Here is a 27,265-nt window from a genome sequence, read left to right as displayed (position 1 = left end):
TGTGAGGTGTGTAGAATAACCCCCTTTTGAGGATGAGGCTTAAAGAGGGTGAGTTCCTTGTCCAGAGGTGCTCAGCAATTGCGTCAGACTTGAACCCCAGCCCCACCGGCCCCCAGCTGAGCCACTGGGCTGCCTTGCCTCCTGGAGGTGTGTGCACGCTCTGCGGGAGTCCAGTCGGCAGCAGGGGGAGGAAGGCAGTTCTCTGTCCTCTCCTAGACCGTGGATTTGGGATGTCATGCCTGATGGCCTTTGCTTTTGCTCCTAGCTACGAGGGCACTGGCCGGTCCCTGTCCCTCAAGCTGATCCAGCAGCTCCGTCAGCAGAGTGCCCAGAGCCAGATCAGCACCACCGCTGAGAACAAGGCCACAGCGACAGCCAGACTGGCATCAGGTACCCCCGGACGGGCGTGTCCACGGCAGGTCCCACAGATTCTCTTGCAGGGTCCTCTCCTTATACCAGCATGGGCGGTACCGGACTGTGCTGCCATTAGGCACAGAGGTTGGGTCCCCAGGAGGTGGAGTTGCTTTCCCCAGGGAACAGCAAGCCCGTGACCAGATGGAAGCCTGACCCAGGCCTGTCACCACCTCAGGGCATGGTTGCACCGACTTAGTGGGATCCCTGTGGGATCAGTGTCATGGCAAATTGACCATCCCCCAGAACAGTTTAAAACCAGTCCGTTTAAATTCTCAAGCCATATTTACGTGGGCCTATGACAGAGAAAGTAGAACATTTGCCTTGCTCTTTTAGACAAAACACATCTAATAATTGTTTCTTGTCACGTGTGTGTGTTGTGGGGAGCAGCGCGGACCCTGCATGAGGTCTCCCTGCAGGAATCCATCCGATACGCCCCCGGGGACACGGTGGAGAAGTGGCTGAACGACCTGCTGTGCCTGGATTGCCTCAGCATCACCCGGATAGTCTCGGGCTGCCCTCTGCCCGAGGCCTGCGAGCTGTATCCTTCCGGTGTCTGCGCCCTGTGATGGGTGGGGGGCAATGAAAGCATTGAGCAGAAGGCCTCGGCCCTTTGTTCCAGAGGCTGCCACTCCAGGGAGAGGGGAAAGTTGAATGTTCTCCATTTCCTTGCTGCTCCTGCCCCACAATACGGGGCTTCTCTGGAGGACATGGGGCTCCTCCTTCCAGGCTGGGGGCAGTCCACGTATCCAGGTCCCTTCTGGAAGCAGTATGTCCTGTTTTGGGCTCTCTTTGGTTTGTTTTGGTTGCTTAACTCCAGACGCAGTTACTATGTTAACAGAGATACCCTCTTTTGCTACCACAAGGCCTCTGAAGTTTTCCTGCAAAGGCTTATGGCCCTCTGTGTGGCTTCTCACTACAAGGTAACTGCAGCCAGCCCTTGGGTGAACTTCAGCTCTGACAGTGCCTTTTTTGGCTTTTCATATCTTTTATTACCTGATGGCTCAGGTGACCATTGCACTGGGACTTAGATGTCCTGATGTTGTCGAGGTTCACTGATATTGCTGGAGAGATTGCATTTCCCATTGATCAGACCTGTTTTGGGCTTCTAGCTTTGCAGACAGAGTGTGGAATTCCTGCACGTAGCCCCATGCTTGGTAGCTGGGGAGGGTGGAGAGCTTTGCTTATTTTAAAATAGGTTCTTGTGTTTCTCACTCGTCTGCTAAACAGATGGGCTCAGGTGGCTTAGCAGTAGTTACCTGGTGGTACCAACTGACCGAGGCCAGCCTTGTACCTCTGGGCTGTTTTTAAGGAGCACCGAATGAGAATTTAGAATATCTGAAAGTCTTCAAAACTGAAGGGCATGTTGGGGAGGACACTTCCTGAGGATCTAGGTAGCATTTTTATGAACAGCCTTCAGCAGAAGGCTGAAGAGTTGGGCGTTAGAAGTCGTGATAGGTTTTCTTGAAATAGCAGTCTCTTCTCAGGAAAAAGTTCACTTCCCAGCTGTGAAATCCACAGTACTGACGAAGCAGTCCTCTGCCCTCCTCCGTAGCCTCAGTACTGTGGACAGATGACAGCAAACCAGCAAACATTTGAGGCGAAGTCCCTCCTAGGTCATTTCAGAGGGTCTCAGGCTGGCTGGCCCACATACTAGAAAAGCGCTCAGCTGGGTTTCAGCTCGCAGCTTGGCTTTGGAGAGGGAGCTACACCAGTCAGCCGATGACTCCGGAGTGGCCTCTCGAATAAAGGACAAGAGGAGTGGTTCTCAGGGACTCGTGTTTGTGCCCCACAGAACTCTCCCAATGATCTCCAGATGCTTTCTGATGCGCCTGCTCACCTTCTCTTCTGCCTCCTGCCCCCGGTGCCCCCCACCCAGAATGCCCTGCCTGAAGTGCTTGCTGTCATCCAGGTATGGTAGCCGTGATTTGGGGAAACACTTAGGAATCAAGGATTAAAAAAAAATTTTTTTAAAAAAGGAATCAAGGATTAATGGCTCAGTAACTGTGGCATGGTGGGGGAGGTGTTGATTCCCAGTGTGGAGCCAAGTGGCTGGGTGATTTGAGGCAGGTGAGTAGGGTGCGTGGAAGGAAACCACTGCCGACGGAACCCCAAAGCCCCACTGTTGGAGGAGAGGTGAAAGTCGGAACTGGCCTCTCGTATTTTGACCTAGGGCTCCTCCTAAAACAGAACTTGTTTGTTTTCCTCCTTTATTACAAAAGCAATACCTGTACTTCTAAGATTAGAAGATACAGGTTGGAAAAAATAATGTTTTTAATGCCTGGCATGTACTTATGCATTTTTTCTTTTTTTATAAAGATTTTATTTATTAGAGAGCACACATGCACACACACACATGCACAGGGGAGGGAGAGGGACAAGCAGATTCCCCGCTGAGCACGGAGCCCGATGTAGGACTCAATCCCAGGAACCTGGGATCATGACCTGAGTTGAAGGCAGATGCTTAAGCAACTGAGCCACCCAGGCGTCCCTACTTACGCATTTCTATTTTTCCTTTTCATAAACGTGAGATCATAGTGTTTTGGAATCTGCATTTTTTTTCAGCGTGTCAGATACTCATAATCTGCACAGTTTAAAGGCTGCATTGCATTTCATTTATGCACACACCATACTGTTTTGAACCATTGTCCTGTTAGACACCAGAGTCCTTGTGAATTTGCACCCTGTCATACAGAGCTGCGGGAGCATCCTGTGTTTTAATTCATGTGCACACATGCCCACCGTGCATGGAGACCGTTTTTCTAGCGTAGTTTTTGCTCTGTGGGCCGGGAGGAAGTCTGTATTCTGCCTTATGAATGAGAGTGTCAGGATGCCCCCAGGGCACAGTCCTGAAACTTCCACTGGAAATGGAGGAATCCGCTGTAGGGTTGAGCCCGAACTAGAGTGGAAACAGCCGGCCTTGTCAGGGAGGCAGCAGCAGAATGCCGATGATGTTCTGTGAGTGGGCTCGATGCCTACGTCTGGCCTCTGTCTGCACTGTCCTACTTCCCCCGTAGGTGTGCCTTGAGGGGGAGATTTCTCGCCAGTCCATCTTGAACAGCCTGTCTCGAGGCAAGAAGGCTTCGGGGGACCTGATCCCGTGGACGGTGTCAGAACAGGTGCCACCCTCTCCCTGACTTGGCCGAGTGAGGGAAGCTGGCGGGGTTGGAGGATGTTTGGTGGCTCACTTCCTGGCTCGTGTCTCCCACACAGTTCCAAGACCCAGACTTCGGCGGCCTTTCAGGTGGAAGGATTGTTCGCATTGCTGTTCACCCGGATTACCAAGGGGTAACGCATCCTCATGCCTCTCCAACTGCTGGGCTTTATTAGCTGCAGCTGTGTTGCTGGCGGCTCCCTAGGGCAGGTGTATTTATTTGGTTGTTTGGATGGATGCCTAGTCAAGGAGTAAGCAGTTCCCGGTACTCCTCTGCTGTGGACAGTTGCCCCAGGGCTAGGGGTTGGTGGGTGGACAGGGTGATTGTATGTGCTTGCTTTTCTTTAGTGAAGATAGGGCACCTGTGAACCTGACCTACTTTCCACAGTTAGCTCCCGTCTCTTAGAAATCCCCACTGAGGAGCCAGCTGTGGAGACGTCCGTTTGGGGCTTGCTGATCTGGGGACCTGCCCTCCTCTTGCTCAGGCTAGATGGTGTGAGAGTGAGGGTCATAGTGTGCTCGTTCTTAGGGTCTCTGCTTTGACCTCACTGGGGGATTTCATCGGTTCTCTGCCAAGTGTAGTTTGACTCGGAATGCAGGCTTTCTGGGAGAGTACAGGGGCGTAGAAGTGGTTTCCACAGATTGAGAACCTGTCTGTTTCCCTCTGTGTTCGCTCACAGATGGGCTATGGCAGCCGAGCCTTGCAGCTGCTGCAGATGTACTTCGAAGGCAGATTCCCTTGTCTTGAGGAAAATGTCCTTGAGACGCCACAAGAAATTCACACCGTCAGCAGCGAGGTAAGCATCTTTTGGCTGAGCTCCTTGTTCCCGGGAGGATGGTTCTCTGGGTCTTCAGGAACATCAAGAACTGCTCAGTGGTCTGGGCTCTTGGAGCGCGAGCAGGTTTCCTCGTGTTTTGGAGAAGCAGCAGCTTCTTGAGGCACTTGAGTTGAGAACCTCAGATCAGCATTATCAGCATCACCTGGATACTAGTTAAAAATGCCAGTTCTCGAGCCTTGCCCCAGGCCTCCGGAGTCAGAGGGTGGGGGTGGGGCCCCGTGATCTGTGCGTCTTAATGAGTTCCCAGGTAATGCGCATGTGTGCCCCAGCTTTGCACCAGACTCCTGCTCGGGTCGCTGGGCCCAGACTAAGGGAAGTTGTGTCTCTCTTGGTAAGATCATTAACACCATGAACTGCGACAGTTTTTCACATACATTCACTTGATTTTCACAGTGTGCCTGTTCAGGAGGCGGGCAAGGGGCTTGTATTTAAGGGCCAGCTTAGAGGTTTGTCACTGCCCAAGTCACAGAGCCACCTGGTGACAGAGCTGGATCTTCAGGACCCTGTCTCTGTCTCTTCTTAAATGTTTAGGCATTTTGAAACCGTGTGGCTGTTTACCTGAATTCTAGGTTTGGAGCTGTGTGATTTCATGTGTGTCCAGGTGTTTGGTGTACTTGGGAATGATCACTGGACCCAGTGGTGTGCCTGTATTTTAAAAACCAGGGAACAAACAACAAAGAAACCTGTCCCAGTTTTGCCAGGTTTAGGTCTGAGACTGGTTTGGTGGGGGTGCTTGGGAATGTCACTGAGCTCCCTCTTCCTGTGCTGGGTGCACTGTGTTCTCTTCCTGGCATCCTCCAGGCCGTCAGCTTGTTGGAAGAGGTCATCACTCCTCGGAAGGACCTGCCTCCCTTACTCCTCAAACTGAACGAGAGGCCTGCTGAGCACTTGGATTACCTGGGTGTGTCCTATGGCTTGACCCCCCGGCTCCTCAAGTAAGGGTTTGCCTGCCCTCCCTCCCTTACGTCACCCCGTGGCCTTGGTGTCCCCAGAATGAGAGTTCTGTGGGTTGTGTGTGTGTGTGCGCCTTTCCAGCTGGTGTGTCTGTCAGCCATCCATTGAATACCCTTCCCGTGTTCATGTGTCAGCCGCTCTCAGAAGGTGCACGCTGCTCTTTTTGTATCTTTGCAGGTTCTGGAAACGAGCTGGGTTTGTTCCTGTTTACCTGAGACAGACCCCGGTGAGTGAGGCAGAGGAGGGGTGTGGGTTTGCGGTTACAGTTGGTGACAGGCCTGTCCTTACACAGGCCCTGGTGCCTCTTCTTGTGCTCTGAGCACGTGTGCCCCTGCCTGCAAGAGGTTTATTCCGATGGACACCGAAACGGCCATCATCCCTGAAAGGCCTTACTCCCGTGCTGTGCGGTGCACGCCTGGTGTGTGCCTGGCCTTGTGCGCGATTATAAAGTGGCAGAGGCACACATGGACTTGTTCATCAAATTCTGGAATCCTGCAGCCTGGGGGCCTCTTCGAATAGTACTGTAAAAAGTAAAACCATGTTTTTAGGAGAGGGTTGCAGGTGGGCAGACTCCGATTATAAGCTGGTGTCTGAGGGAGGGATGTAACTGCGTGGCTGACAGAGCCATGGAGATTATGGACGGGGAAGTTACTGACTGGGAGTTCATTAAAAAAATTCATTTATTTACCACCTGCTGTGAGCAAGCTAAGCCATGAAGCTTATTTTCTAATGGGTAGAAATGGGCAACAAGAAAGTGAAGAAAACGAGAACTTTTCAGATCACACTAGGTGCCATGAAGAAAACCAAACACTGAAACTGTAGTGTACTGAGTGGTTAGGCTTCCAAAGGGTGGCCTTTCAAACTGGACCCTGAATGATCAGAGTGGACTGGCTATGTGGACATTCTTGGAGAAAAATGTGTTTCCAAGCAGTGGGTGCAGTGAGTGTGGGGCCTGAGGTGGAAGTAACTTGGTGATTTGAAGGAGGCGAAATAAGGCTGGTGTGGGTCATGGTGGGGCAGCGAGGGTGGGTGGGGACTCTCTTTTCTTCCCATCTGGTCGGAGGAAGGTTTTAAGGAGCTGTGACTGCTGTGTAGACCGTGGACGGTGGTGGCCTGAGAGTGAAGGCAGGGAGGTGGCTGCCCGAGATGGGGCACGGGCTGAAAGGAAGTGGTGAAGACAGACGGAAGTGGCAGAGGCCAGGTATGTCTGGGGTCGAACTGATAGATTGGAGGATGAGTGAACCAGAAGACTTGAGGATAATTCTTGGGTTTTTGGCTTGGGATTCTGGGTGAGAAACTGGAAGATGGCGGTGCTGTTTGCTGAGAAGAGCTGCTGGAGGGGACAGGTCTGGAGCAGACAGTGGGAATGGTCTGGTGCAGTGTGACAGGCTGTCAGATACCTGATGGGAACGTGGGACAAGTGGTTGCCTACAGGAGTCTGGACTCCAGGGAGAGGTTGGGGCTGGACGTGGACATTTGGGAGCATGTTCTCAAGAGAACGTGCTCCCTAGGGTCGAGGACTTTGTTTTCTTCACAGCTGTAACCCCAGCACTTAATAGCATCTACCGTGTAGAGTAGTATTGTGTTCAGTAAATACTTTGGTTCAGTGAATGAGTACTACATTTTTAAAGTTATTGAAAACTGAGACTGAAGGTCAGCTGAGAGGAGGGTGCATCCTGGACTCTCCAGCCTTCAGAGGAGTGGGTCAGAGACAGAGGAGAGGCCTTGAGCTGGAGAAGAAAGTAGGGGAAGGTATACAGAAGGCAAGTTTAACCAGTGTTTCAGGAAGGGTGGGGGCGCCTGGGTCGCTCAGTAGGTTGAGCGTCCAACTCTTTTTTTTTTTTTTTAAGATTTTTATTTATTTATTTGACAGAGAGACACAGCGAGAGAGGGAACACAAACAGGGGGAGTGGGAGAGGGAGAAGCAGGCTTCCCGCGGAGCAGGGAGCCCGATGCGGGGCTCGATCCCAGGGCCCTGGGATCATGACCTGAGCCAAAGGCAGATGCTTAACGACTGAGCCACCCAGGCGCCCCGAGCGTCCAACTCTTGATTTTGCCTCAGGTCATGATCTCAGGATCGTGGAATCCAGCCCTGCATTGGGCTCTGCGCTAAGCTTGGAGGCTGCTTGACATTCTCTCTCTCCCTCTTCTGGCCCTGCCCCTACAGAGGCCTGTGTGCACATATTCTCTCTCTCTCAAAAAAAAAAAAAAAAGCATCTGTGGCTGTGGGAGAGCAGGTAAGCTAAGGATAACTAAATGGCCACTGGTCTTGTTGGCAGTGGTGATTAGAGGGAGAGCAGCTGCTGTAGAGACCAACTGGAGAGAAGGGGAAGTGAGGAAGTAGATGATTTTAGGGGAAGCAAAAGGGGACCGAGAAACCAGGTAGCTGCAGGGACATTGGCATTAAGCGGAGTTTGTCAGATGGAAGATCCTAGAACATGTTTGTTTGCTGCAGGGTATGATCCTGTAGAGATTGCACAAATAGTAGTCCAGGTGACGGGGCTCTGATTGCAGACCTCGAGGAGGCAAGGGGAGTAGGACCCCGAGTGCAGGAGGAGAGGTGGCCATCTCCTTCACAGCAACTGGGAAGGCAGAGAATTTGGGCACAGAAGGTGTTGGTCAGTTGGTTGAGTTGTTGGGTGGATGAAGTTCTCTTCTGGTTGCTTCTGTTTTCCCAGGGAGGGGAGGCTGTCAGCTGCGAGAAGGAGTGTTGGAGATTTTATATATATATATATATATATATAATATATATAATTTTTTTTTTTTTTTTTTTTGCACACACAAGGCCAGTATCCAAGGAGTGCCCATTTGAGTGTTTAAAGTGGGCCTGGCGAAGACTGCTGGGTGTTCGGCTGCTTCCATGTGGGCACAGAGCAGCTCCCAGATGGGCTAGGTCCTTGTTGGTTTTGGTTGAGGCTGGGCTATAAGTTTGCTGGGCAGCGGCAAGGAGGGTGCAGAGCATTGAGCTCAGTGTAGACCGTGGTTTATTGCTGTGCTTCTGTACGCCACTCATTTGTGGCGTGGTGTGGGTGTTTTGTTCTGTGAATGCTCTTTGTCGAAATCCATTAGATATTTCTATGGTGTGGGGTCTTGTGGTTGTTATATAATAAAAATTTAAAAACCTGTACCCACTATTTGAGCACCTGAAGAAGCTTGCATTTATAAGCTGATTGCCAGTATGGGAATTCTAGGTTTGGGGCCCGGCGTTTTGTTGTCAGGTTCCAAAACATGTGGATCGGATCGTGTGGAATTGAAGCTGTAATGACTGAGTTCAGAACCTGTCCTGATGTGTGCAAGTGGCTCACCTCCGTGGGTCCGGAGCAGCCCGCGTGCTCGGACAGTCTGAACCGCCCTGCTCCTCCATGGTGGCTGGCACCTGCTGCGAAGTCACAGAACCGAGTGGCCTCTGACAGCTGTGGGGGAGGTGCAGGCCATGCACGGAGGGCCCTCTCCCAGCTGGGAGGAAAGGCAGGCCCAGGGAGGCACCTCATCTTCCCGCCCTGCCCGCTTGCCCTTCAGCAATGACAGATGCTTCAAAAAAGGGTGCTCTTGGTGCCAAGCAGGCATTTGTGTTTCACAGAATGACCTGACTGGGGAACACTCGTGCATCATGCTGAAGACGCTGACTGATGAGGAGGACGCTGACCGGGGAGCGTGGCTCCCCGCCTTTTGGAAGGGTAAATTGGACGGGAAGGGGGGCAGTGAGGTAGCAGGCCAGGGGCCCCCACACCTCTGACTGCATGTGGTTGTACTCCACAGACTTCCGCAGGCGGTTCCTAGCCCTGCTGTCCTACCAGTTCAGCACCTTCTCTCCCCCGCTGGCTCTGAACATCATTCAGAACAAGAACATTGGGAAGCCGGCACAACCAGGTGAGCTGCGAGGGCCAGCGCGGAGGGCTGGTGGTGGCAGATCTTAGTATGTTCCGTGGGAGGAGGAGGAGGTGAGGTGAGCGTGGTGGTCCAGGAAGAAGGCTGGCTTAGGAATTGAGGGATGGGTCCTAGGCCTGCAACTCCCACTGACTGCCGCCCCACCCCCGACCCCAGGCCCTGCTCTGCCTTAGGGGCACCAGCACCCATAGTACCTTCCATTTTTATAACAAAACTTTGGAGATATGATCTGACTTCACATGTCAAATAGGGTCATACAGGTAGTTAATTATGGAACTTGATTTAAATCCTGTGAGCTAGCGTAACCAGCTCAGTTCTGAGGCTCCGTCTTCTCATTCATGACCTTGTAATAAGAACGTGCGCCCAACCTTATGTGGCTAACACATGGACAGTGCTTTGGGCATATAAATTGTTTGAATATCTAAAATATTAAAAAGTGGATCCTTAGTATTAATAGCTGTAGGTTTTTTTCTGTTGCTCATTGTGTGTGTCCCTTTTTTTTTTTTTTTTTTTTTTTTGGCGATTATATTTTGTTGGAAAAAGTTGTGTTCTTTGAACTGGGCAGAGCATACACTTTCTGTGAAGCTGGGTCCTGAGAAGTGACACAGTGGGGAAGGAGTGTTTCCTTGGTCTGATGTGTTGGCATGGAACTCTGAGCAAGGGGTGCACCCCAGCTTTCCCCGCTCCCTGCGTGGCCTGGAGCTGCCTCCCCCTGTGCAGGACGAAGGTCAGGGCTGCCCAGGGCCGTGTGTTATGTCGGTGGGCAGGCGCTTTCAGGCGGCTCCTCTCCTGCTCTGGTTCAAGGCCCTGTGGAGGAGCAGCTGTGAGCGTGCCACCTGGGGACCAGTGTGTGTGTGGTCTGGGAATCCCGTCAGACCTCGAGACCTGCCCTGACCTGCCCTGACCTGCCTGGCTCTGTTGCATGTACAGCACTGCGCCGGGAGGAACTGGAAGCCCTCTTCCTCTCCTATGACCTGAAGAGGCTGGAGATGTACTCACGGAACATGGTGGACTACCATCTCATCATGGACCTGATCCCGGCCATCTCCCGCATGTATTTCCTCCACCAGCTGGGGGACCTGTCCCTGTCCGCTGCCCAGTCAGTAGGTTATCTGCTGCTTGTGTGCTGGGTGTTGGCTGGGACGCTCGGGTGCAATTTTGTGCATTTAATTCCTTGCGGTTCTGATAGTTGGGTAGTGTACTCCCCATTTTACGGGTGGGGACACTTGGACTCGGAAGTCACTCATGTGCCCGGCCATAGCGTGTAGAATAGCTGCGGTCTGAACCCACGCCCTTCCCGCCCCACCATGTCGCCTTGATTCTGACTTGAACTTAGCAGAGGTCAGGGACACCGTGAACTTCTCGTGCAGCTCTGAAGCAGCTCTTGTCAGGATAATCAGTTTGCGGAGTTCAGGAAGGGGGAGTATTTCTTGGTGGTTTCAGTAATGGGATGAAAGAGAAGGAGCCGGAAAAGTCCATAGTTCGTACCACATAGCTGTGGTCAAAAGAGTGACTGGTTCTTGGTGCCATTTTAATGGGCAAGGGCCTGTCCTGGTGGCCACATCAGCAGATTTTACATCCTCCAGGCTCTTCTCTTGGGAATTGGCCTACAGCATAAGTCTGTGGACCAGCTGGAAAAGGAGATCGAGCTGCCCGCAGGCCAGCTGATGGGACTTTTCAACCGGATCATCCGCAAAGTTGTGAAGGTAGTATCAGCCAAGGGCAGGGTTTTGGTCAGTTTCAAATACTTTAACAAACTCACTCTCTGCCTTAAGTAGATGTCAATAGATGTTAACATTTCAATTTCTCTCTCTCTCTCTCTCTCTCACACACACACACACACACACACACACCCCCCCAAAGGGCTTCAGCTCTGTCCGTACTGTTCCCTGCCCCAGAGGCAGGAATTTGCTGTCTTCCTATAAGTCTGTGTTCTTGTCCTCTTACGGTGAATGTGCGCACTCTGTGCTCCGGGAAGTGGGTGCCGAGTGACTTGGGGGCAAGGGTCTGGGACTCTGCCTCGGCTTCATCTTCCACTCCTGCCTGTGGTCTTGCAGCTGTTCAGCGAGGTGCAGGAACGGGCCATCGAGGAGCAGATGGCGGCAGTGAAGGACGTGGTTATGGAGCCCACTATGAAGACCCTCAGTGATGACCTGGTACGTTCCCGCTGAAGGCCTGGCGCCGCCGGCCCTGCTCCCTTTCCCCCGGAGGAGGGGTGCCCAGCCCTGACCCCCGCCGGCCGAGGCTCTGTAGGCGGAGCCAGCACGAGCTCCCTGCGTCTCCCATGTGCGAGCCCCACTGCGTGCGTGTGTGCGTGCACGCTCTCCAGCAGCAGCTGCTGACAACTTCTTGTTAGTCCTTTTGGACTTTTCCTAATGCACATTTTATATTCCTGTGTCTTTGGTAAGAGCTGCCGCTGATGGCGGGCATGTGTGCTGGTCACGTTGACATTCTGCCCCCCTCCCCTTTTTCTGTGCTTTGTCCTCGGCTTGCCTCTGACCGACTCTGTCTCCGGGCCTTTGACTGCAGGATGAGGCAGCGAAGGAATTCCAGGAAAAACACAAGATAGAAGTGGGGAAGCTGAAGAACATGGACCTCTCTCAGTAAGGCCTCTGTGTGGCTTGTGGGGGGCGAAGGCTCTGCCTTGGCCGTCAGGACCCTCAGGACCTTCTGCGGGCCTCTTCTGACCCCCTTCTGGGCACCGTGGCAGCCTTGCATGGCATCCTTCTAGAAGCACTCAGCGAAAAGCTTCCTCCTTCATTATTTGCAGAATTTGGGAGGATTTTCCTCCGGCCCCTCAGGGAATGGCGGGGGGGGGGGGGGGGGATGCTGATTGATGAGCATCACTTTTAATGGCCGCTTTGTGTTTGGCTTTTGCATGTGAATTTGTTTGAAGAAAGGATTCTGCTGCCTAAAGCACAAAACCCCATGCTGTGGAACCCTCTGTGTACTAGATCTCTTGGTCCCCTTCCAGCTCCAGCCCTAAGGGTGCTGCTGGAGGTGGGCGTGAGCGACTAGGGGGCGACAGGAGGCTCCCCTGGGGGGCGGTGAGTGGGAGTCGGACTCCTGCAGGCCTGGCAGCCCCCCTTGCTGCAGCAGAGCTCAGCTCTCCGTCCGGGTCCTGCTGCACTCGGCAGCCCCTTCCTCTGCCGCTCACACGGACACCGCACGCTGCGTCTGACGAGGCTGTCGTCTGCTGTCTTCTTTTAAGCCGGCTTTGACATTTCCTTTTTTTTTTTTAGATATATAATCCGTGGGGATGACGAAGAATGGAATGAAGTTTTGAACAAAGCCGGGCAGAATGCCTCCATGGTCAGCCTGAAGAGGTGAGGTGGGCCCCACGACCTCTGACCTCTGACCGGAGAGGCTTTGTGGCTTCTGTGCTTCCCTAGTGACTTTCACTAGGAGATGGGGCCTGAGGCAAAAGCTCTGAGGGACAAGTCACTGCTCTTTCCTTGGAGGGGCGCAGCTTTGGTGTCCTCTGTCCTGCAGATGAGGCGGGCCGTGGGGCTGCTGTGCGCTTCGGTGCGGTGTCCCGTTCCCCTCAGAACAACGGCGGTGGCTGTATCAGTACCAGCGCCGCTTTAAAGATGAAGTGACCTAGGCTGGAGGGGGTTTGGTGACTTCCCGAGGAGCATCCAGCCAGTAGGATGGGGACCAGCTGTGTCCACTGCGAGGACTGGAGTTTGACCTCTGCGTCGAGGGTTCTCCAAGGCTTAGAGTTCTTTAGCGTCATAAAAATTGAGGGCCCCCAAAGGCCTTTTGTTTATGTGGGTTGTATTTTTTGAGATTTCCAATATTAGAAATGAAAAACAGAAAGAAGTATTCATCCAAAATTAACAGTCATGGATTTGTTATTGATTTGTTGTTTTAAAAACTCCCCCCACCCCCCCAAAAAAATCTTAGAGTGGCGGTCTTTTACATCTTGCAAATCGGTACTCTCTGGCTTATGGAAGGCAGCTGGCTTATCTTCCGCATTCAGTCTGGTGCCACCACACACCTCGCAGCCGGGGGAAGGCTGGTCAGCTGTGAGAGGACAAAAGGGAAAGGCAAACGGTGTGTTTATGTCATTAGGAAACTAGTTTCTACCTTGGGGCCCACCTGGAAGGTCCGGGGGATCCCAGGAGTCCGTGGACCCTGCTTTGAAAACCATCCCCTCTGGCTGCTCTCCTGCAGAGGGGAGCATTTGTAGACAGTGGCTCCTCGGGCCTGAACCTTCATCAGCGTTCCCTCGGGAAGAGAATGAGGTTTCCCCTGCCCTGGGCCTCTGGAGGTGAACTTCCATATCTGGTTTGGGGTTAATGGGGAGGGGAGTTCTTGGCATTGCCATAGGACAGGGTCCCTTAGAGGATGTGCTTGGAAAGACAAGTCTTGTGACTGTAGCAACTGTAGATCCCAGAAATGCCAATGTTGTCTTCCGCAGTCTGTTAGTTACCGTGGCATTTTGAAGGTTCCAGCATTGATGCCAGCCTTACTCCCCAGATGCTCCCAGATGTGGCACAAGAGCCCACTGTCAGTGTGTCCTAGTTTCTGGTTTGGACAATAAGGCAGATGTGGCACAGGGCCCACGACGGCTCCAGCCTTGAGCATGGGGCTTTGACCGCAACAAAAGGCCGGGGCATGTGCTGGTGTGGGGACGGCTGGTTCCTCACTCCTCAGAGGTCGGCTTTGCCTGCCGTTTGTTTGGCTGTTACTGCTGCTGAGGAGCCTCCTGAATTCCCTGACCTTTGTGGTACTTCAGGGCTCTGAGTAAATTGTACTCTTGGAGGTAAAAAAGCAAGGCCTCACATCAAAGAATAGGATGATAGATACCAGTGTTTTGTTTTGTTTTTTTCCCCCAGAGGTCACTTCATTCAGATGATGTTAGTGGTCTGTGGATAGAACTGTTCGTTCTCTCCTCGTAGGGAGGTGTTTGTTTCCAGGGCAAGATGCCACGAGAGAGGATCTTTAAGCTGTAAGGGGAAGGAAGGTGGCCATTTGCTGAGTGACTCCAGTAGTGACCTGTCAGGCTCCTGCTGGCCAGCCGAGATGTGTAACCTGAGTTACTGCTCTTTAGGTTTCCCTCTCATTCAGGAAAAAGAAAATAATGCCACATCACAAAGTATTATAAGGCTTTCCTGGGAGTCTCCTGCTTTGTATTGGAGACTCTCCTCAGGGTCCTTGGGATAATATGTCTGCTTTCCTGGGTGATCCTGAGTGGTGAGCGGTGGGAGGGAATCCTCCTTGTGACTCCTGAGATTTTCCTTGAGGTCTCAGGAGTGGGGAATGAACAGCACTCCAAAGAGAACTCTGGTTTCAGGTGGTAAGAGAGAGATTTGTTCCTCTGTCTGAGGAAGAGCCCGGTCGGGGCAGGAACTGGGTCGGCATGTCTCCCCAGCCCAGTGCCTGGCGTGCGGATGGGCTTGCAGAGAACATTTGTGTCTAAGGTCATTAATGTTTCTGAAGGTGGAAACCCTTTTGGACAAAGCAAAGCGAGCCTAAAGCAGAGCAGTCTGCAAGATGGTACAGATCTGCATATTTCATTTTCTTTCTCTTTCTACTCGTGGTTTTTCTGTTTTCTTTTCTCTCCAGTGACAAGAAAAGGAAGCTGGAAGCCAAACAAGATCCCAAACAGAACAAAAAGCTGAAGAAAAACAGAGACGTGAAGAACAAAAAAGATCTGAAACTGAAGCGGAAGAAATAGGAGCGTGGGCATCAGCGGCTGACGTGTACGGAGAGCGCCCCGACTTCCCGAGCTGTCTCCGGCGGGGCCCGGCGGCGGCCTGGATTGTTGAAAGCAACAGGGGCCCCCGCCAGACCCGGAAGCCGGCCAGGACTTCAGTCCATGGGCTGAGCTTGGCTTAAGGAATGCGACGGTTGGGCAAAGCTCTGGCACTGCCGAGGGCCTGTCTCCCCTCCCGCGCTCCCGGCCTTCTCCCCCCCATAAGTTCCCGTTTTGCTCTGGGCCCAGCTCTGTTAGCGCCTCCTCAAGGGGGGGAAGCCACGCTGACTCTTTCCCATCTCAGGGTTAAACACGCAGCTTTCTGGTGATGCGCAGGCGGCCACTAGTGGAGCCCTGGGCCTCTCGTCGTGGCCTTGGCCGGACACCCTGAGGCCCAGGTCAGCGTGCGGCGCCCTGGGCTTTGCTCTGCTGTAAACCATCCCGCTCCTGGCTGCGCAGGCCTGCAGCCCCGTGTCCCAGAAGAGCCTGAGCTCTTAATTTAAGAAGAGGACCTCGAGTCCCCCAAATCTGTTATTTCATCTATTTGGGAAAAAGTGTTGGGCGAGACCCTTTCGCTAGCAGGGGTGAGGGAGGGCTAGAGAACCTATTTTAATAAATAACAAGCTAGAAAGAGCAACTGCCTCTGGGTGGTCATTGACTCCACGAGGGTGGAAGTTGCCCCTCTGCCTGCTTCTTCTTGCGGATCTTGGCTGCCGGGTAGAATCTGGAAGGTGTTGGTGCCAAGGCCAAGGGGAGGCAGTGGCCATGCTTAACCAACCCGAAGCCTGTGGGAGAAGTGGCCGGCACCAACCGTGCTCGCTGTGGTCCTTCTGAGGGACAAGCTGTGGCACCTGGAGGCTAGCTAGCCGTGCTTTCCCCCCCACATTCCTCTCGGGAGACAGGAACTGGGGACAGAAATTATGTGGTGGCTTCACACAGACTTTGATATGTGTGTTTGATGGTATCCCTTTGTGGTTCCCAATCCAGCACTGTGTTACTGAGCCTTGAGCCTGCGGAGCCTCTGCCGGTTTCTGTAGGATTGTTCCTTATCCCTGACCCTGGTACAAGCACAGCTCAAGGTAGAAGTCAGCTCAGTTGTGCTCTTGTTCTGATCTGCTGTTTCCCGGTGCCACGCATGGGAGCTGAGGGCAGTCCTGCACAGCTCCCTGGCTGCGTCAGTCTTCAGCTTCCATGCTCGTTCTTCTTTTTATCTGCAAGATTCACATGGAGGCCTTGGTTACTGACGTTCCTTGGTTTTTCATAGAATTTAAAAGGACTGGTCTTCCATGAGTCCAAAGACCCTTTCTTCCGCCATGATGTGTAATCCAGGTTCCAAGAAGTCTGACACATGGCAGGGAAGGAAGGGGAGCTTCTGGACCAAAGAGGATTAAAGGCATACTGCCCAGGACTCACACCCACAGCAAGGAGAGCAGATTCTGCCTGGACTAGGGACCCCTGCACCTTGTCCACACAGGTCTCGGGGCCTTTTGTCTCCTGGATCTAGAGGTTCCTGCCTGCAGACCCCCTGTCAGGTCTGCAGGAAGGTTTGCTGAGAGGGGCAAGGAGACTAATTTTTGATCTGCTTTTTTCAGGTGAGTGCCTGAGCCTATCTTTCAAAGAGGATTTTCTTAGGAGAGAGGCTTAAAAGCAAAATCAGAATCCCAAATGGTCACAGCTGGATGGTTTCTTAAAGCTGTCCAGCCACGTCATCCCATGGGTAGGAGGGCCCGGCCCTTGCGCTTTCGTGGCCTCTCCAGCCCCGAAGCCTGGCTTGTGCTCTGCTCCGGGATGCAGGGAGGAGGCGCCCTGAAGCCAGGCCTCTCAACCCTGCTCTGCCCCGAGTCTCCCTGTGACCTGGGGCACACCACTCACCTGCACCTGCTGTCCAGGGCGACATGTGTGAGATGCAGGTGGCAATGATCGCTCCCACCTCCTGGGCCGTTGGAGGAGTGAGTGGAGCTGAGTGTGGGGAGCGGACCACGGTGCCTGCTGTGCGGCAAGGGCTCCAGAAATCTGTGTGTCACGGGGCCCGCGTCTGCGTAACCAGGGGAGCTGCTCGGTGACACAAGCGCTAGGAGTAAGACCGGCTTGTTCTAAAGCCACAGGCTGAGCTGAAGAGTCCCACTTGGGCAGCAAGAAGGTGCACCTGGTGGTCAGACCTGTCGGGCTGTCGGCTTCCAACAAGGTTGTCCCTCATCTCTCTGAGGCCGCCTTCCCCTCCACACGCTAAGAGGAAGCTGCATTTGCCTACTATCTACAGTCCCGGCCCTTTTCCTGACAAAGCGTATGTTCTTAAACAGGTCTCTGCACTTCGGGGTAGTGATCTTGCGTTCTCCGAACCTGACAAAGCACACCTCCCCCAGACCTCGCCATCTGGCCCCCAGACAGAGTGACATCTGTAAAGCTAGGCTGTCTCGGGAAATGTCACTGGCGAAATGAATTCAGAAAGGCTGCCTGTGAATGCTGTCACCCGGACGGGAAGGGGCTCAAGAAGCCTGAACAAAGAAGATGCCTAAATGGGCTGCATCCCCCTGAGCGGGGACGGGGTTCCCGCCGGCCTGCTCCGGGGCTTCACCGCTCATCTGGCCCCTGCCGCCCCAGAGGACTCGAGTGACCAGGAGTTGGACACAAAGGGCTGTGGAGGCTGGGGGAGGGGAGGAAATAAGTGACCGCCACCTTGGAAAAATGTAGACTCATTATCTGAGGGTTATTACCCCAGCCGCCAGCTCAGCTCGCAGGTCTCAGTGGGCGGGTCAGGCCTCAGCCTGGGGGGAGGGGAGAGGGAGGGGAGAGGGAGGGGATGCCCCGTTCTGTGGGCAGCCGGTTAAAGGGGAAATGTGTGGATTCGGGGTGGCGGCTGGTGGAAGGCCCGAGGCTCTCCTGTGGTGCTGTAGGTGGTTCAGCTGAGAACGTTGCCGTGGTCCTGGTGTCTGGCTGGCACTGGGAAACCAGCAGAGAGCAAAGTTAAGGGGAAGGAGGAACGGGGGCAGGAAGGCAGGCGACCCTCATGTCTGGAGAAGGTTTCCTTTGGGGACAAGGCCCAGGCTCCAGCTGCTGTCGTTGCCTGCAGGGCGGCTGTGGGAGACTGAAATCCCTCTGGTATAGAACTTGCGTTCAGCCCCTTGTTTCCCTGGGACTCCTGCGAAGGCCAAGTTCACTCCTGCCTTTGGCTGCTGAGAGCCTGAAGTGGGCAGCTGGAGGAGAAATGGACCCTGTGCTCTGGAGCAGTGGCCCTGAGGAGGAGACCCAGCCACCAGGGATAAGGTAAGGTGACCAAACACCTCCACTTCTCTTCTAGTCCCCCTAGCCCCCTTGGAAGAATCTGATTTTTTTCTAATTATTTGTTAGGTAGGCTCCATGCCCAGTAACGTGGGGCTTGAACCCACGACCCTGCGATCAACAGTCAGACAACTGAGCCACCCAGGCGCCCCTCTATTACTGAAATGCCTTCTTAGTGTGTTCTGCTACACAGAGGCTCAAAGGGGTCCCAGCCCTGCCTTACATTGCCTTCCCTTTAGCCTGCCCCGCAAAAGAGAAAACAGCTAAGCTCTCTAGGTACTTGGCTGAGGCATGTGCTACAGGGGGCACAAGGAGAGCGGGGCGAGGCTTGTGGGGAGGGTGGACACAGACCCCTGAAGGGGAGCCACTGCAGACTGGCAACTGCTGGCTGGGCAGGGACAGCCCCCTGAACCAACCTCCCAGGGGCGTCCACCCAGGATGGTGCCGAGCCTTGCGCCTCCTCCCTGTGGCCCCCAGAGGGCGCCAAGCTGCCGGGCCTGGGCCCCGCCCCGCAAAGCTGGGCATTGGACCTTTCCTGGACTGACCCCAACTACCACCCTGAGGTCTTCATGTTGTCCCCCAGTTTCTGAGTTCTGGCCTCTCAGTTGCCGAACCACAGCCGCTTGGGCCAGTGTTCCTAGTGACCGGCCTCAGGTAGCAAACACTTAAAAAAACCTTTATTTCTGCCTGGATGTCGTACTTAAAACTAGAACTGGTCCCAGAAGACCCTTGGGCCCAAGTCACCAGCTCCCTGTCCTCTCTCCATTCCCAGGTGGCACAGACCAGCTTGGGCTCAGCTGGGCCGGAGGCAGCAGCCGCCAACCTCGCCGGGCCTCACAAGGGTTTGCAGACAACCGTTATGACAACCCCAATGGTAGTTCCCACGTGAGGGCGCTGGGGGTGGCCTGGGCTCAGGGAAGATCAGAAAAGCCCCTGACAGCCATCTTACTCCTGGCAGGGGGCTCCCGTCCCTCCACACAAACACCTTTTCTGTCCTCATAAATGGCACCTAAGTGCTTAACAGAGAAGAATTTTGTATCTTCAGCTAGCTTGTTTGACAGGGGTAGGGTGGGGTGTGTGTGTGTGTGTGTGTATGTATATGTATGTAGGGGGAGTCCTAACCCAGCTTGGGGCTGGAGGCCTGAGTAACCAGGGAATTAGCCCTGGGTTCTCTTCCCCAGCTCTGAGCGACTCTCTAGCAAGAGTGACAAGGCCAAGGTCATTGTTAACAAGTGTTTATTGTTAATAAAACCCTGGTACATTTACAATAAGTGACATTAATGTACAGTTACAGTATCATACAATATTACAGCAATAAAATAACGCCTATTCCTTTGTACATCCAGCTCAAGGAGCTAGTCAAAAATATTTTCCAAGATTGCAAGCCCCTGGGGGCTTTTCAAGGTAACCAAAGTGACACCTCCTGAAGTGCCCAGGGCTCTTGGTGAATAAATAGTTTCTAAGGTGCAGCCAGACAGCCCGAAGATGGCGACACCCAGAACAAGCTGTCCGGATGCCACCCCAGTGTCTGGTCCGTAAATACGACAGGTGTCAGGCCCGCGGCTGGCAGGACAGGAGCCGTGGCAGGTCCTCTGCTCCCCCCACCGCCCCACCCCTTCCACCCCCGGACCCGCAGTTCCCATGAGAAGTGCCCTGCTCTAGAGACCCAGCCAGGGCGACACGGAGGCGTCTGCTTCCTGAGCCCCCAGAGGCAGCCTAACTCTAGGCTTGGGGTTTCAGGATTGGCCTCTAAAAGCAGCAGGAACAAAAGCTGAGGCCAGCAGACTGTGCCCTATGCACCCCCATGCCGCCCCTGGCTCAGCCTGGAAGTCCGAGGGCGTCACCTGGGGGAACCGCCTTCTCACACTAACAGAGCAGGGGTGTGCTCCCCCAAAGGAGGGCCTCTGTAGGCCTAGACACCAAAGAAAATAGGACTGTAAGTGACCCTCTGGGCAGGGATCTTCAGGCCCTCGGAGGCTCACATCACAAAGGCCTAGCCTTGAGGAAGAAGTTCAAGGATTTGGGCAGCCTTTCTGATGTGACCTTGAGGAAAAATACCAGTTTCGGCACGAAGTGGCCTGGGGCCCAGAGTGTAAGTTCTCTACCTTCATCAGGATGCCCATACCCCCAGGGGCCCCAGCTGGGACAGTCCGAGCTTGGGGAGGCCTGGGGATTGTGGGTGGTCAGAGCCTGGAATGAATGGTCAGAAGCTCTTTCAAGCAGGGGTGAATCAGGGTCAACCCTAGACCTCCAGGAGGGGAAAAGGGGCACACGAGGGTGAGTGCACCGTGGCCCTCGAGGTGCAAACAGTATGGGGTCGGGGGTGGGGGGAAGGGCCACCTTTTGGCCTTGTCTGCCCATCACTCGTCAAGCAAACCACCCTGGGGCAGAGGGGCTGACAGTGGGGCCGCCCAGTGACCGGGGGCTCAGAGCACATCAGCCTACCCAAGGACCGATTAACACCGGAGAGGGGGTCTGCAGAATGAGGGGGAAACGGAGCCCCATGAGCCTGGCTCCAAGGAGGCCTACAGCCAGTGCCCCTACCCCCACAGCGGGGCTCCGACCCATCCACAGGGCCCAGGTGTGTACTTGTTCAGACGCCCCCGGAAGCACTTGCTCCCAGCCTTTCAGGCCCCCCTCCCCACCCGGGACGCCTAGACTCGGAGCCCCGGCCCAGAGGCGGCAGGCTATGCCGCCCTGCCGCGTCCCCACTGCCCTCAGACCCGAGAGGTGATGTAGACAGAGTGCACGCGCTCGGCCAGGGTGCTCTGCAGGTCCTGCAGGGGGTCCAGGCCCTGCACCTTGCTGTTGCGGCTGTAGATGAGCTGCCGGAAGGAGTCCTGCTCGAGCAGGGCCTTCATGTGCTTGAGGAAGAAGCCTTCACAGAACAGGGCCAGTTCAGGGGCGTTGTGGATCTGTTGCGGGCGGGGGAGTGTGAGAGCCACGGCCTTCGCAGAGCCCCCCGGAAACGACACACCTCCCCACCCCGCCCCCAAATCTCACCAGGGGCCCAGGGCCTTCCCCTTATCTGGATTTCTTCCGTAATTCTCCTCCAGATGGGACTATTCCGGGTTCAAATCCCAGCTGCGCCACCAGGAACATCACTGTCTTGGCCCATCATTTTCTTTGCCTACTTCCCGCTGCTGCCATCACTGAATGGCAGGCACCCTTGTTGGCTTGAAGTGCCCTTACCAATGCCCGGGGCGGGGAGCCCAGCGCAAGCCGGGCACCTGAGCAGTTCCCCCGGGAGATGCTCAGTAACGATTTTAACTCAACTATCAAGTGGCCACTCCGGGCCAGGCGCTGGGCACCAAGTTCTGGGGGCCAGGTCTCTGCAGGGTCTCTTAGAGCTGACGCTCTACTTTGGGGGAGACAGAGAAGCCAGAGAACCAAGTAAGGTCACAGCAGACAGTGGTCAGTGCTGTGAGGAAAGTGGCAGGGGCCTCATGGGAGAGGCCAGTGGAGTCGGCAGGCCTGCGCTTTCCTGGGGGAGGGCATGGTTATCGCCAGAGCTGTGGGGGACGTGTGAGCTAAGAAAGCCATGTGGAAGATGTGGGAGGGGTCCTGGGGGCCGGCCAGTGTGAGATTTAGGCTGCGGAGGAAGCTTCGTGGGAGGGAGACTTTAAGTAGAGCAGTGACATGGTCTTAACGCTTGTCAAAGAGCCTGGAGACCTCACGGTGACAGCCAAGCAGGGGGAGGCCGGGTCAATGTCATGGTCCGGAGAGGTGACGGTGGCTCGGGACAGGGTGGGCACAGTGGACATGGAAGAAAGTAGACAGACTGCTGATGTGTTCACAGGGAGGGAGCCGGCCCAGATGGGGCAAATTAAGATATATGTAACTCCCAAGTTTTGAGCCCGAGCACCTGAGCAGAGGGCTGTGCCGAGAGGGGGTAAGATTAAGGAGGGGGTAAGATTAAGGAGGATAGGTTGGGGGAAAAAATCAAGTAAGAACTAAGGAAGTGATGTGACTTGGAGAAGCTCAGCCCTTTGGCCCAGGCCCCCCAGGCTGTGAAGCTCCCCTCCCGAGCTGCAGGCTGCCCTGATGAACAGCGGGAACCCCAAGCTACAGAGGGCATCACTAACTCCCCTCCACCCCTTGCACGGCCCCTCAGCCTGGCCTGGCACAGCCACGGGACAGCGAGCCCGTGGGAGGCGGCGGACGGCGCGGCACTCACCTTGGCGTACTTGTAGGTGTTCACGGCACTCTCCACGCTGAGGGTCTGAGAGCACAGGATCTCACAGTGTCTCTGCAGGGCATCCAACTGGAACAGGCTGGCAGCTGACAGCAACTGGGGGTGGCACGGAGAGGAGGGGGAACGTGGCCTTGGATGCGGGCAGCAGGCCCATGGCCCAGGCATCAGGGAACAGAAAGCTGCTCCGTGCCGTGGGCCCTGGTTTCTCCTAATCCTTGGGGCCCTGCCCGCCTCCGCAGGTCAAGTCTGAGGACTGATTTCTTTCTGTTCTAGGTCACCTGGGTACTTGCTGGGACACTTTGGAAGGCACAGGACGGGGGACAGACACTGGATGGGATGCCTGACCTCAGAAGGTTTTCAACCCTGAGCTGCGCTCCTTGTCTCCCAGACCTACTAGCCAGGCGCGTGACCCTCAGGGGGTCGGTTTTCTAAGCAGTGAGGTGGTGAGGGGGAGGCCGGGCTGCCTTTGATCCTGCTGGGCCCATCATCCCTCCACCCTCCGCCCCAAGGCCTGGCCCAGGAGGTAGATGGGCGAAAGGCCCTTCCTGTTACAGGAAGAGAAAGGACCAGCAGGGAATCAGGAGGTCCTGGAAGAGGCCACCTCCCCTCTCGGCTCTCCAGATGCCCTGTCCCTGAGTGCCAGCAGCTGGGCATGGGGCACACGGGCTCCCACCCCTCTCCCCAGCTCCGGGACCTCACCTCTAGGATGTCAGCAGCTGGGATGTCCATGGCTTCTGTCCCTCCGTAGTACAGATACTGCATCATCATCTGCGGTGAGAAGAGACCCCGTGTGAACACCAGACCCACAGGTCCTGTGTCCTTATCTGCCTCCAGCAGAGTGCCGCTCTCCACCCTGGGCCTGGCTGAGCCCTCCGTCCTTCCGCAGGTGGAGGCGCGCACGTCCCCCAACTCCCTGAGGCTACTCTTTGTGTCTGTGCAGTTTCCAGAAGTCAGCCCTGAGATTCTCCCTCCTGATCGACTGCGTGTAGGACAGGCCTCCTTCCATGGGGTAGCTCCACTCTGATCCTCAGGACAGCCCAGTGAGCCCAGAAAGGTACTATTCACAGATGGGGAAACTGAGGCCCAGGATGGGGGAAAGCAGCATGGCTCGAGTCACTTGGGTCTCCTGATTCCCACATCAGACCCCTAGGTGGCACGCTGCACATTTCTCTCACCTACATTCTAAATATGGGCCCGGGATGGGGGCGCTGCCCTCAGAAGCTGCTTCCAGTTTTCCTGTCTGTGCTGGGACTCCAATGTGGAGGTGAGAGCCAGACCCTGTCTCCCCGCTAGATTTGTTCCCTTGGACGGCAAGCACAGAGCTGGGGTTGGGATCTGCTCCAGAGGTCAGCTCGCCCCCCTGCCCAGACCTGCCTGGGGCTTCTGGGAACAGAGGGTCCAGGATATCAAATGAGGTGGCCCAGGAGTGGGTAATGACATTTAATTTTGTTGAGGTCTAAGTTACGAACTCTGCCATCACACTGGAGGCTGGGAAGTTCCCCGCTGGAAAAAGAAGTGGTTTGCACCGGTTGGCTGAAGAACAGCCCCAGCAAGGAGCTGGCAAGTGTGTGAGTAAACGCGGCTCCTGCCGGCACAGTCGGCCTCTGCTAGCAGTGGCCCCTGGGCTGGAAGAGGCACCAGAGGGTCTAGGGAAGGAGCCCAGCTCCGGGGAACGGGAGTGCGGAGATGGGCCTGGCCAGTCTGTCCAGGCCCAAGGTTGGTGCCCGAGACCGCCATCCCTCCCCTCCCCCCAGAGAGGCCTTCTGCAGCCCCTGCTGGAGCACGCGGTGTGCTCCGTGTGTCTGTCACTCCAGGAGGCGTGTGCCCCGGCGGGCCCACCCCCCCGCCCCCCAGGGCCTGGGCTCCGAGCTGTTCAGGACCGCACCGCAGGACAGCCCTGGATGAGCTGGGGCAAAAGCCCCTGGCCCAGGGCTGGGAGTGGAGTGGGCGGGTGGGCAGGAGCTCCCAGGATTGGAGGCTAAGAGATGGCCTCAGGGAAGCCCCTCAGCAAGAGGGGATGCAGAGGTGTGGGCAGCAACCCGCAGCTCCCCTTCCCAGCCTCCGCCTTTCAGGAGCTGGTTTGGACAAGGCGCAGCCAGCTGTGGCCCGTGGAGCTCCCTGAGGTCACTTGAATGCATATTAGTCCATGGAAGTCAGACCAGAACTGCTCCCTTGCACTTGCTGAGGGAGCTGGGTGGCCGGCAGGCCGGGCAGATGGGCTTTGCCCAGCCCGGCAGCCCCCAGGCAGGACGGGGGTCATGTGGCTCCCAGCAGGCTGCCCGCGGCTCTGGGAAAGGCCCGGGGAAGGTTCAGCTGCAGAGGGGCCGCACGGTTGGCTTCTGGCCCGAACGGGAACCCAGGAACCCGAGCGCAGGAAGGCCACGGACACCGCACGGGTAGGACTGGGGTCAAGCCAGACAGGCAAGCGTCTAGACCCGCTACAGCCACTGGTCACGTGTAGCTTGAAAGCCTGGGAGAGAAGGCTGGTCTGAGTGGAGATGTGCTGTGTCAGATACACACTGGACTGGAAGAACTTAGTATGAGAAAGAATGTAAAATACGCCATTAATTTTTATATTGACTGCATGTGATGTTTGGGCCATAAAGGGTTAAAGAATATACTATTAAAATTAATTTCACCCATTTCTTTTTGCTTTTTTACGTGGCTACTACGAAGTGTTAAATTACATAGGTGGCTTGCGTTATTTTCTCTTGGATGGCACAGCTCAGGTCTCCTCGGGCCGGTTTCCTCCTCTGGAAAACGGAATGACCGGCTTCCTTCCCTCCCCCTCACCTGTCTCTGTCTGTCTGTCTGTCTCTCCCAGTGCAGTGAAAGCCACGGAGATACTCAGGGGCTGCTCTAAAACATCCGGGCTTTGTTAGGAAGCTCGGCCTGGGATTGAAGGCTTTAGGCTGAGCCCTCCGAGGAGCCCGGAGAGCAGGAGTCAACGTGTGGAGGCCCCCCCCCCCCCGGAAACAGCGCTCTCCCCCGATGGCGGAGTTCTACAGCCACAGAGCCCACCCTGCCCAGGCCCCTGGGTGCCGGGGCGTGAGACCTGCTGTCCCCGCAGCCCTGACAAGTGACACGGCCACTAAGTGCCCTGGCACAGGCGTCCTCCAGTGAGCGAGGGCAGCCCCACGGCCGTGGTCACCCGGGTGCCCACACGGACCCTCACCCCCACCCTCCTGTGTCTGACTGTGACCCCACCTCATGTTCCAGCTCACCCAGACGGGGGGCTTCTTAGCCAAACAAGGTTCTAGAGCTGCCCCCTTGCCCGTGAGTTTGGATCGAGGGCTGGAAACGGGGGAAGCGGAGACACCCCACTCTGCTGCTGGTGCCAGTCCCCGGGGCCGGTCCACTCTCCCCTCATGCACCTCCCCCATCCCACTGCTGCCACCCACTCACCCTCATCACGCGACTAGACTTCTCTACAGCCTCCCACCTGGCCCCTGGCTGGAGCTGTGGCCCCTCTGAGTGAGCTCTGTAAATGCGAACTTGACCGTGCCACACAGCCTTGGATTGAATCCCGGCTCTTCACTTCCCAGCTGTGCGACCGCAGGCAAGTCACTCACTTCTCTGTGCCCCTGATGGAATAACCTACCCACCCCTCCTCGGACCGCGCTGTGCCCCGACGCGTAACTCATGAGCAGGGACACGAGCAGGGACACAGCGCTTGGAGCCCCGCCTGGCTAAGCGGTAGCTGTGATGACCTTCCAGGAAGCTTCCTCGGTAGGTTAAAGGTCAAACCCTTCATGCGATGGCTCCTCGGGCAGCGTCTTCTGAACCTCTAACCAGACCGGACCAGAGGGCAGTTCGGGAGCATGTGTGGTCTCTGCTGCTGGAGTTCGGTGTGCACCGTCCCCCTGCCTGGAGCCCCCGTGGCTGGCCAGCTGCCCCGGTCCCTGACAGCCGCCGCGCTGTGGGTTAGGTGCCCCCCACCTGTGCCCCCGGCGCTGCCCCCACACCTCTCACCCTCTCGGAGTCCCGTCTCCTGGGGGGCAGGGCCCTGGCCTGTTTACTGCTGTCCCCACGCTGTCCAGAGATGACGAAATGCTAAATAGTAAGTGGGTGAAGACAGTGTGAGGGGGAACTAGGCCATTTTCGATGGGGGCTCCCTGTGCTTCCGTGAGACTGATCTGTCCCATGAGGCCACAGAGCTGTCCTGTGCAGGGCCAGGCCCTGGAACCCATACCAGCTGCCTCCTGGCCTCAGCCCCTGGGGGTCGTCCCTGCAGCCTGGGGCCCACCACACAGCCTGGAGACCGGGAGTCGCCACTTCCCAGGAAGGAGCTCTCAGCAGGGGCTCGGCTGAGATCCCGGCCAGGCTCCTCCCTCCAGACTCTCTGGCCACGACTGGCGGCCAGCCTGTGGACTCTGCATCACGCAACCTCTGATGTTCCCCAAAGCCGAGGGACCGAAAGACCCGACCCTTGGTCTTCCACAACCAGGATGGGCTCAGCTGGCTTTTTCTGCTGGGCCTGCCGGGCTGGGGTCCGATGCTCGGGAGGACTGGTGCAGCCCACACGACGCTCCTCAGAGTGCGTGCACGCCAGCCGCCGGGGGGCTTGTTGGCACGCAGGAGGGCAGGGGGCTGACGCGCAGGTGTGTGCTGTGGGGAGCCCACCCTGAGGAACGAGGGCTCCTACAGGCACGTGTGGCGGGTGCTGGGCCTCACAGGTCTGCCGTCCGTCCGCCCAGGCCCCTTGCCCAGTGGTCAGAGCTCAGGACGCGTGAGCGAGGCTCTGAAAACTGTCAGCCTGCACTGGAAGGGCTACCGTGGCCTGGGACAGACGCGGCTGCTCCTACCGGACCACAGGTTCAGTGAACGCAGAAGGCAGTGGGCAC

The 27,265-nt window shown here is 55.8% G+C and overlaps 2 protein-coding genes and 1 long non-coding RNA gene across 11 annotated transcripts in view; 2 read left to right on the top strand and 1 right to left on the bottom strand.

Annotated features, from left to right (window-relative positions):
* The window catches only part of NAT10 (N-acetyltransferase 10), a 38,901-nt gene extending 23,323 nt beyond the window's left edge, over window positions 1–15,578 (top strand). For all 3 annotated transcript variants that reach the window (XM_064576686.1, XM_045893923.3, XM_054511993.2), the window contains 17 exons: window positions 266–390; window positions 802–952; window positions 1,238–1,334; window positions 2,207–2,323; window positions 3,429–3,530; window positions 3,625–3,699; window positions 4,246–4,362; window positions 5,206–5,339; window positions 5,536–5,584; window positions 8,939–9,035; window positions 9,118–9,228; window positions 10,177–10,349; window positions 10,833–10,952; window positions 11,304–11,402; window positions 11,776–11,849; window positions 12,489–12,572; window positions 14,818–15,578. In XM_064576686.1, coding sequence (XP_064432756.1) covers window positions 266–390; window positions 802–952; window positions 1,238–1,334; window positions 2,207–2,323; window positions 3,429–3,530; window positions 3,625–3,699; window positions 4,246–4,362; window positions 5,206–5,339; window positions 5,536–5,584; window positions 8,939–9,035; window positions 9,118–9,228; window positions 10,177–10,349; window positions 10,833–10,952; window positions 11,304–11,402; window positions 11,776–11,849; window positions 12,489–12,572; window positions 14,818–14,929 — 1,837 coding nt within the window. In that variant the 3' untranslated portion in view covers window positions 14,930–15,578. The remainder of the gene's footprint in view (window positions 1–265; window positions 391–801; window positions 953–1,237; window positions 1,335–2,206; window positions 2,324–3,428; window positions 3,531–3,624; window positions 3,700–4,245; window positions 4,363–5,205; window positions 5,340–5,535; window positions 5,585–8,938; window positions 9,036–9,117; window positions 9,229–10,176; window positions 10,350–10,832; window positions 10,953–11,303; window positions 11,403–11,775; window positions 11,850–12,488; window positions 12,573–14,817) is intronic.
* A 2,161-nt stretch (window positions 15,579–17,739) lies between these two features.
* Window positions 17,740–24,991, top strand: LOC135362339 (uncharacterized). Its single transcript, XR_010406909.1, has 3 exons — window positions 17,740–18,211; window positions 18,999–19,100; window positions 22,695–24,991. It is a non-coding gene; the product is annotated as an uncharacterized LOC135362339 (long non-coding RNA).
* The window catches only part of ABTB2 (ankyrin repeat and BTB domain containing 2), a 173,630-nt gene continuing 165,452 nt past the window's right edge, over window positions 19,088–27,265 (bottom strand). For 4 of the 7 annotated variants that reach the window (XM_064576685.1, XM_064576682.1, XM_064576681.1 and 1 more), the window contains 3 exons: window positions 23,121–23,189; window positions 22,404–22,517; window positions 19,088–21,141 (listed from right to left, as the gene is read on the bottom strand). In XM_064576685.1, coding sequence (XP_064432755.1) covers window positions 20,944–21,141; window positions 22,404–22,517; window positions 23,121–23,189 — 381 coding nt within the window. In that variant the 3' untranslated portion in view covers window positions 19,088–20,943. Of the gene's footprint in view, window positions 21,142–21,303; window positions 21,588–22,403; window positions 22,552–23,120; window positions 23,190–27,265 lie in introns of those variants that run through there. The other 3 variants (XM_064576680.1, XM_064576683.1, XM_064576684.1) reach the window with 3 other exon arrangements.

Source organism: Mirounga angustirostris, unplaced genomic scaffold (assembly GCF_029215605.1).
Source record: "Mirounga angustirostris isolate CCGP_5_RB_7025 unplaced genomic scaffold, mMirAng1.0.hap1 SCAF_13, whole genome shotgun sequence".
Taxonomy (NCBI): Eukaryota; Metazoa; Chordata; class Mammalia; order Carnivora; family Phocidae; genus Mirounga; species Mirounga angustirostris.
This window is presented reverse-complemented; position numbering and strand designations above follow the sequence as displayed.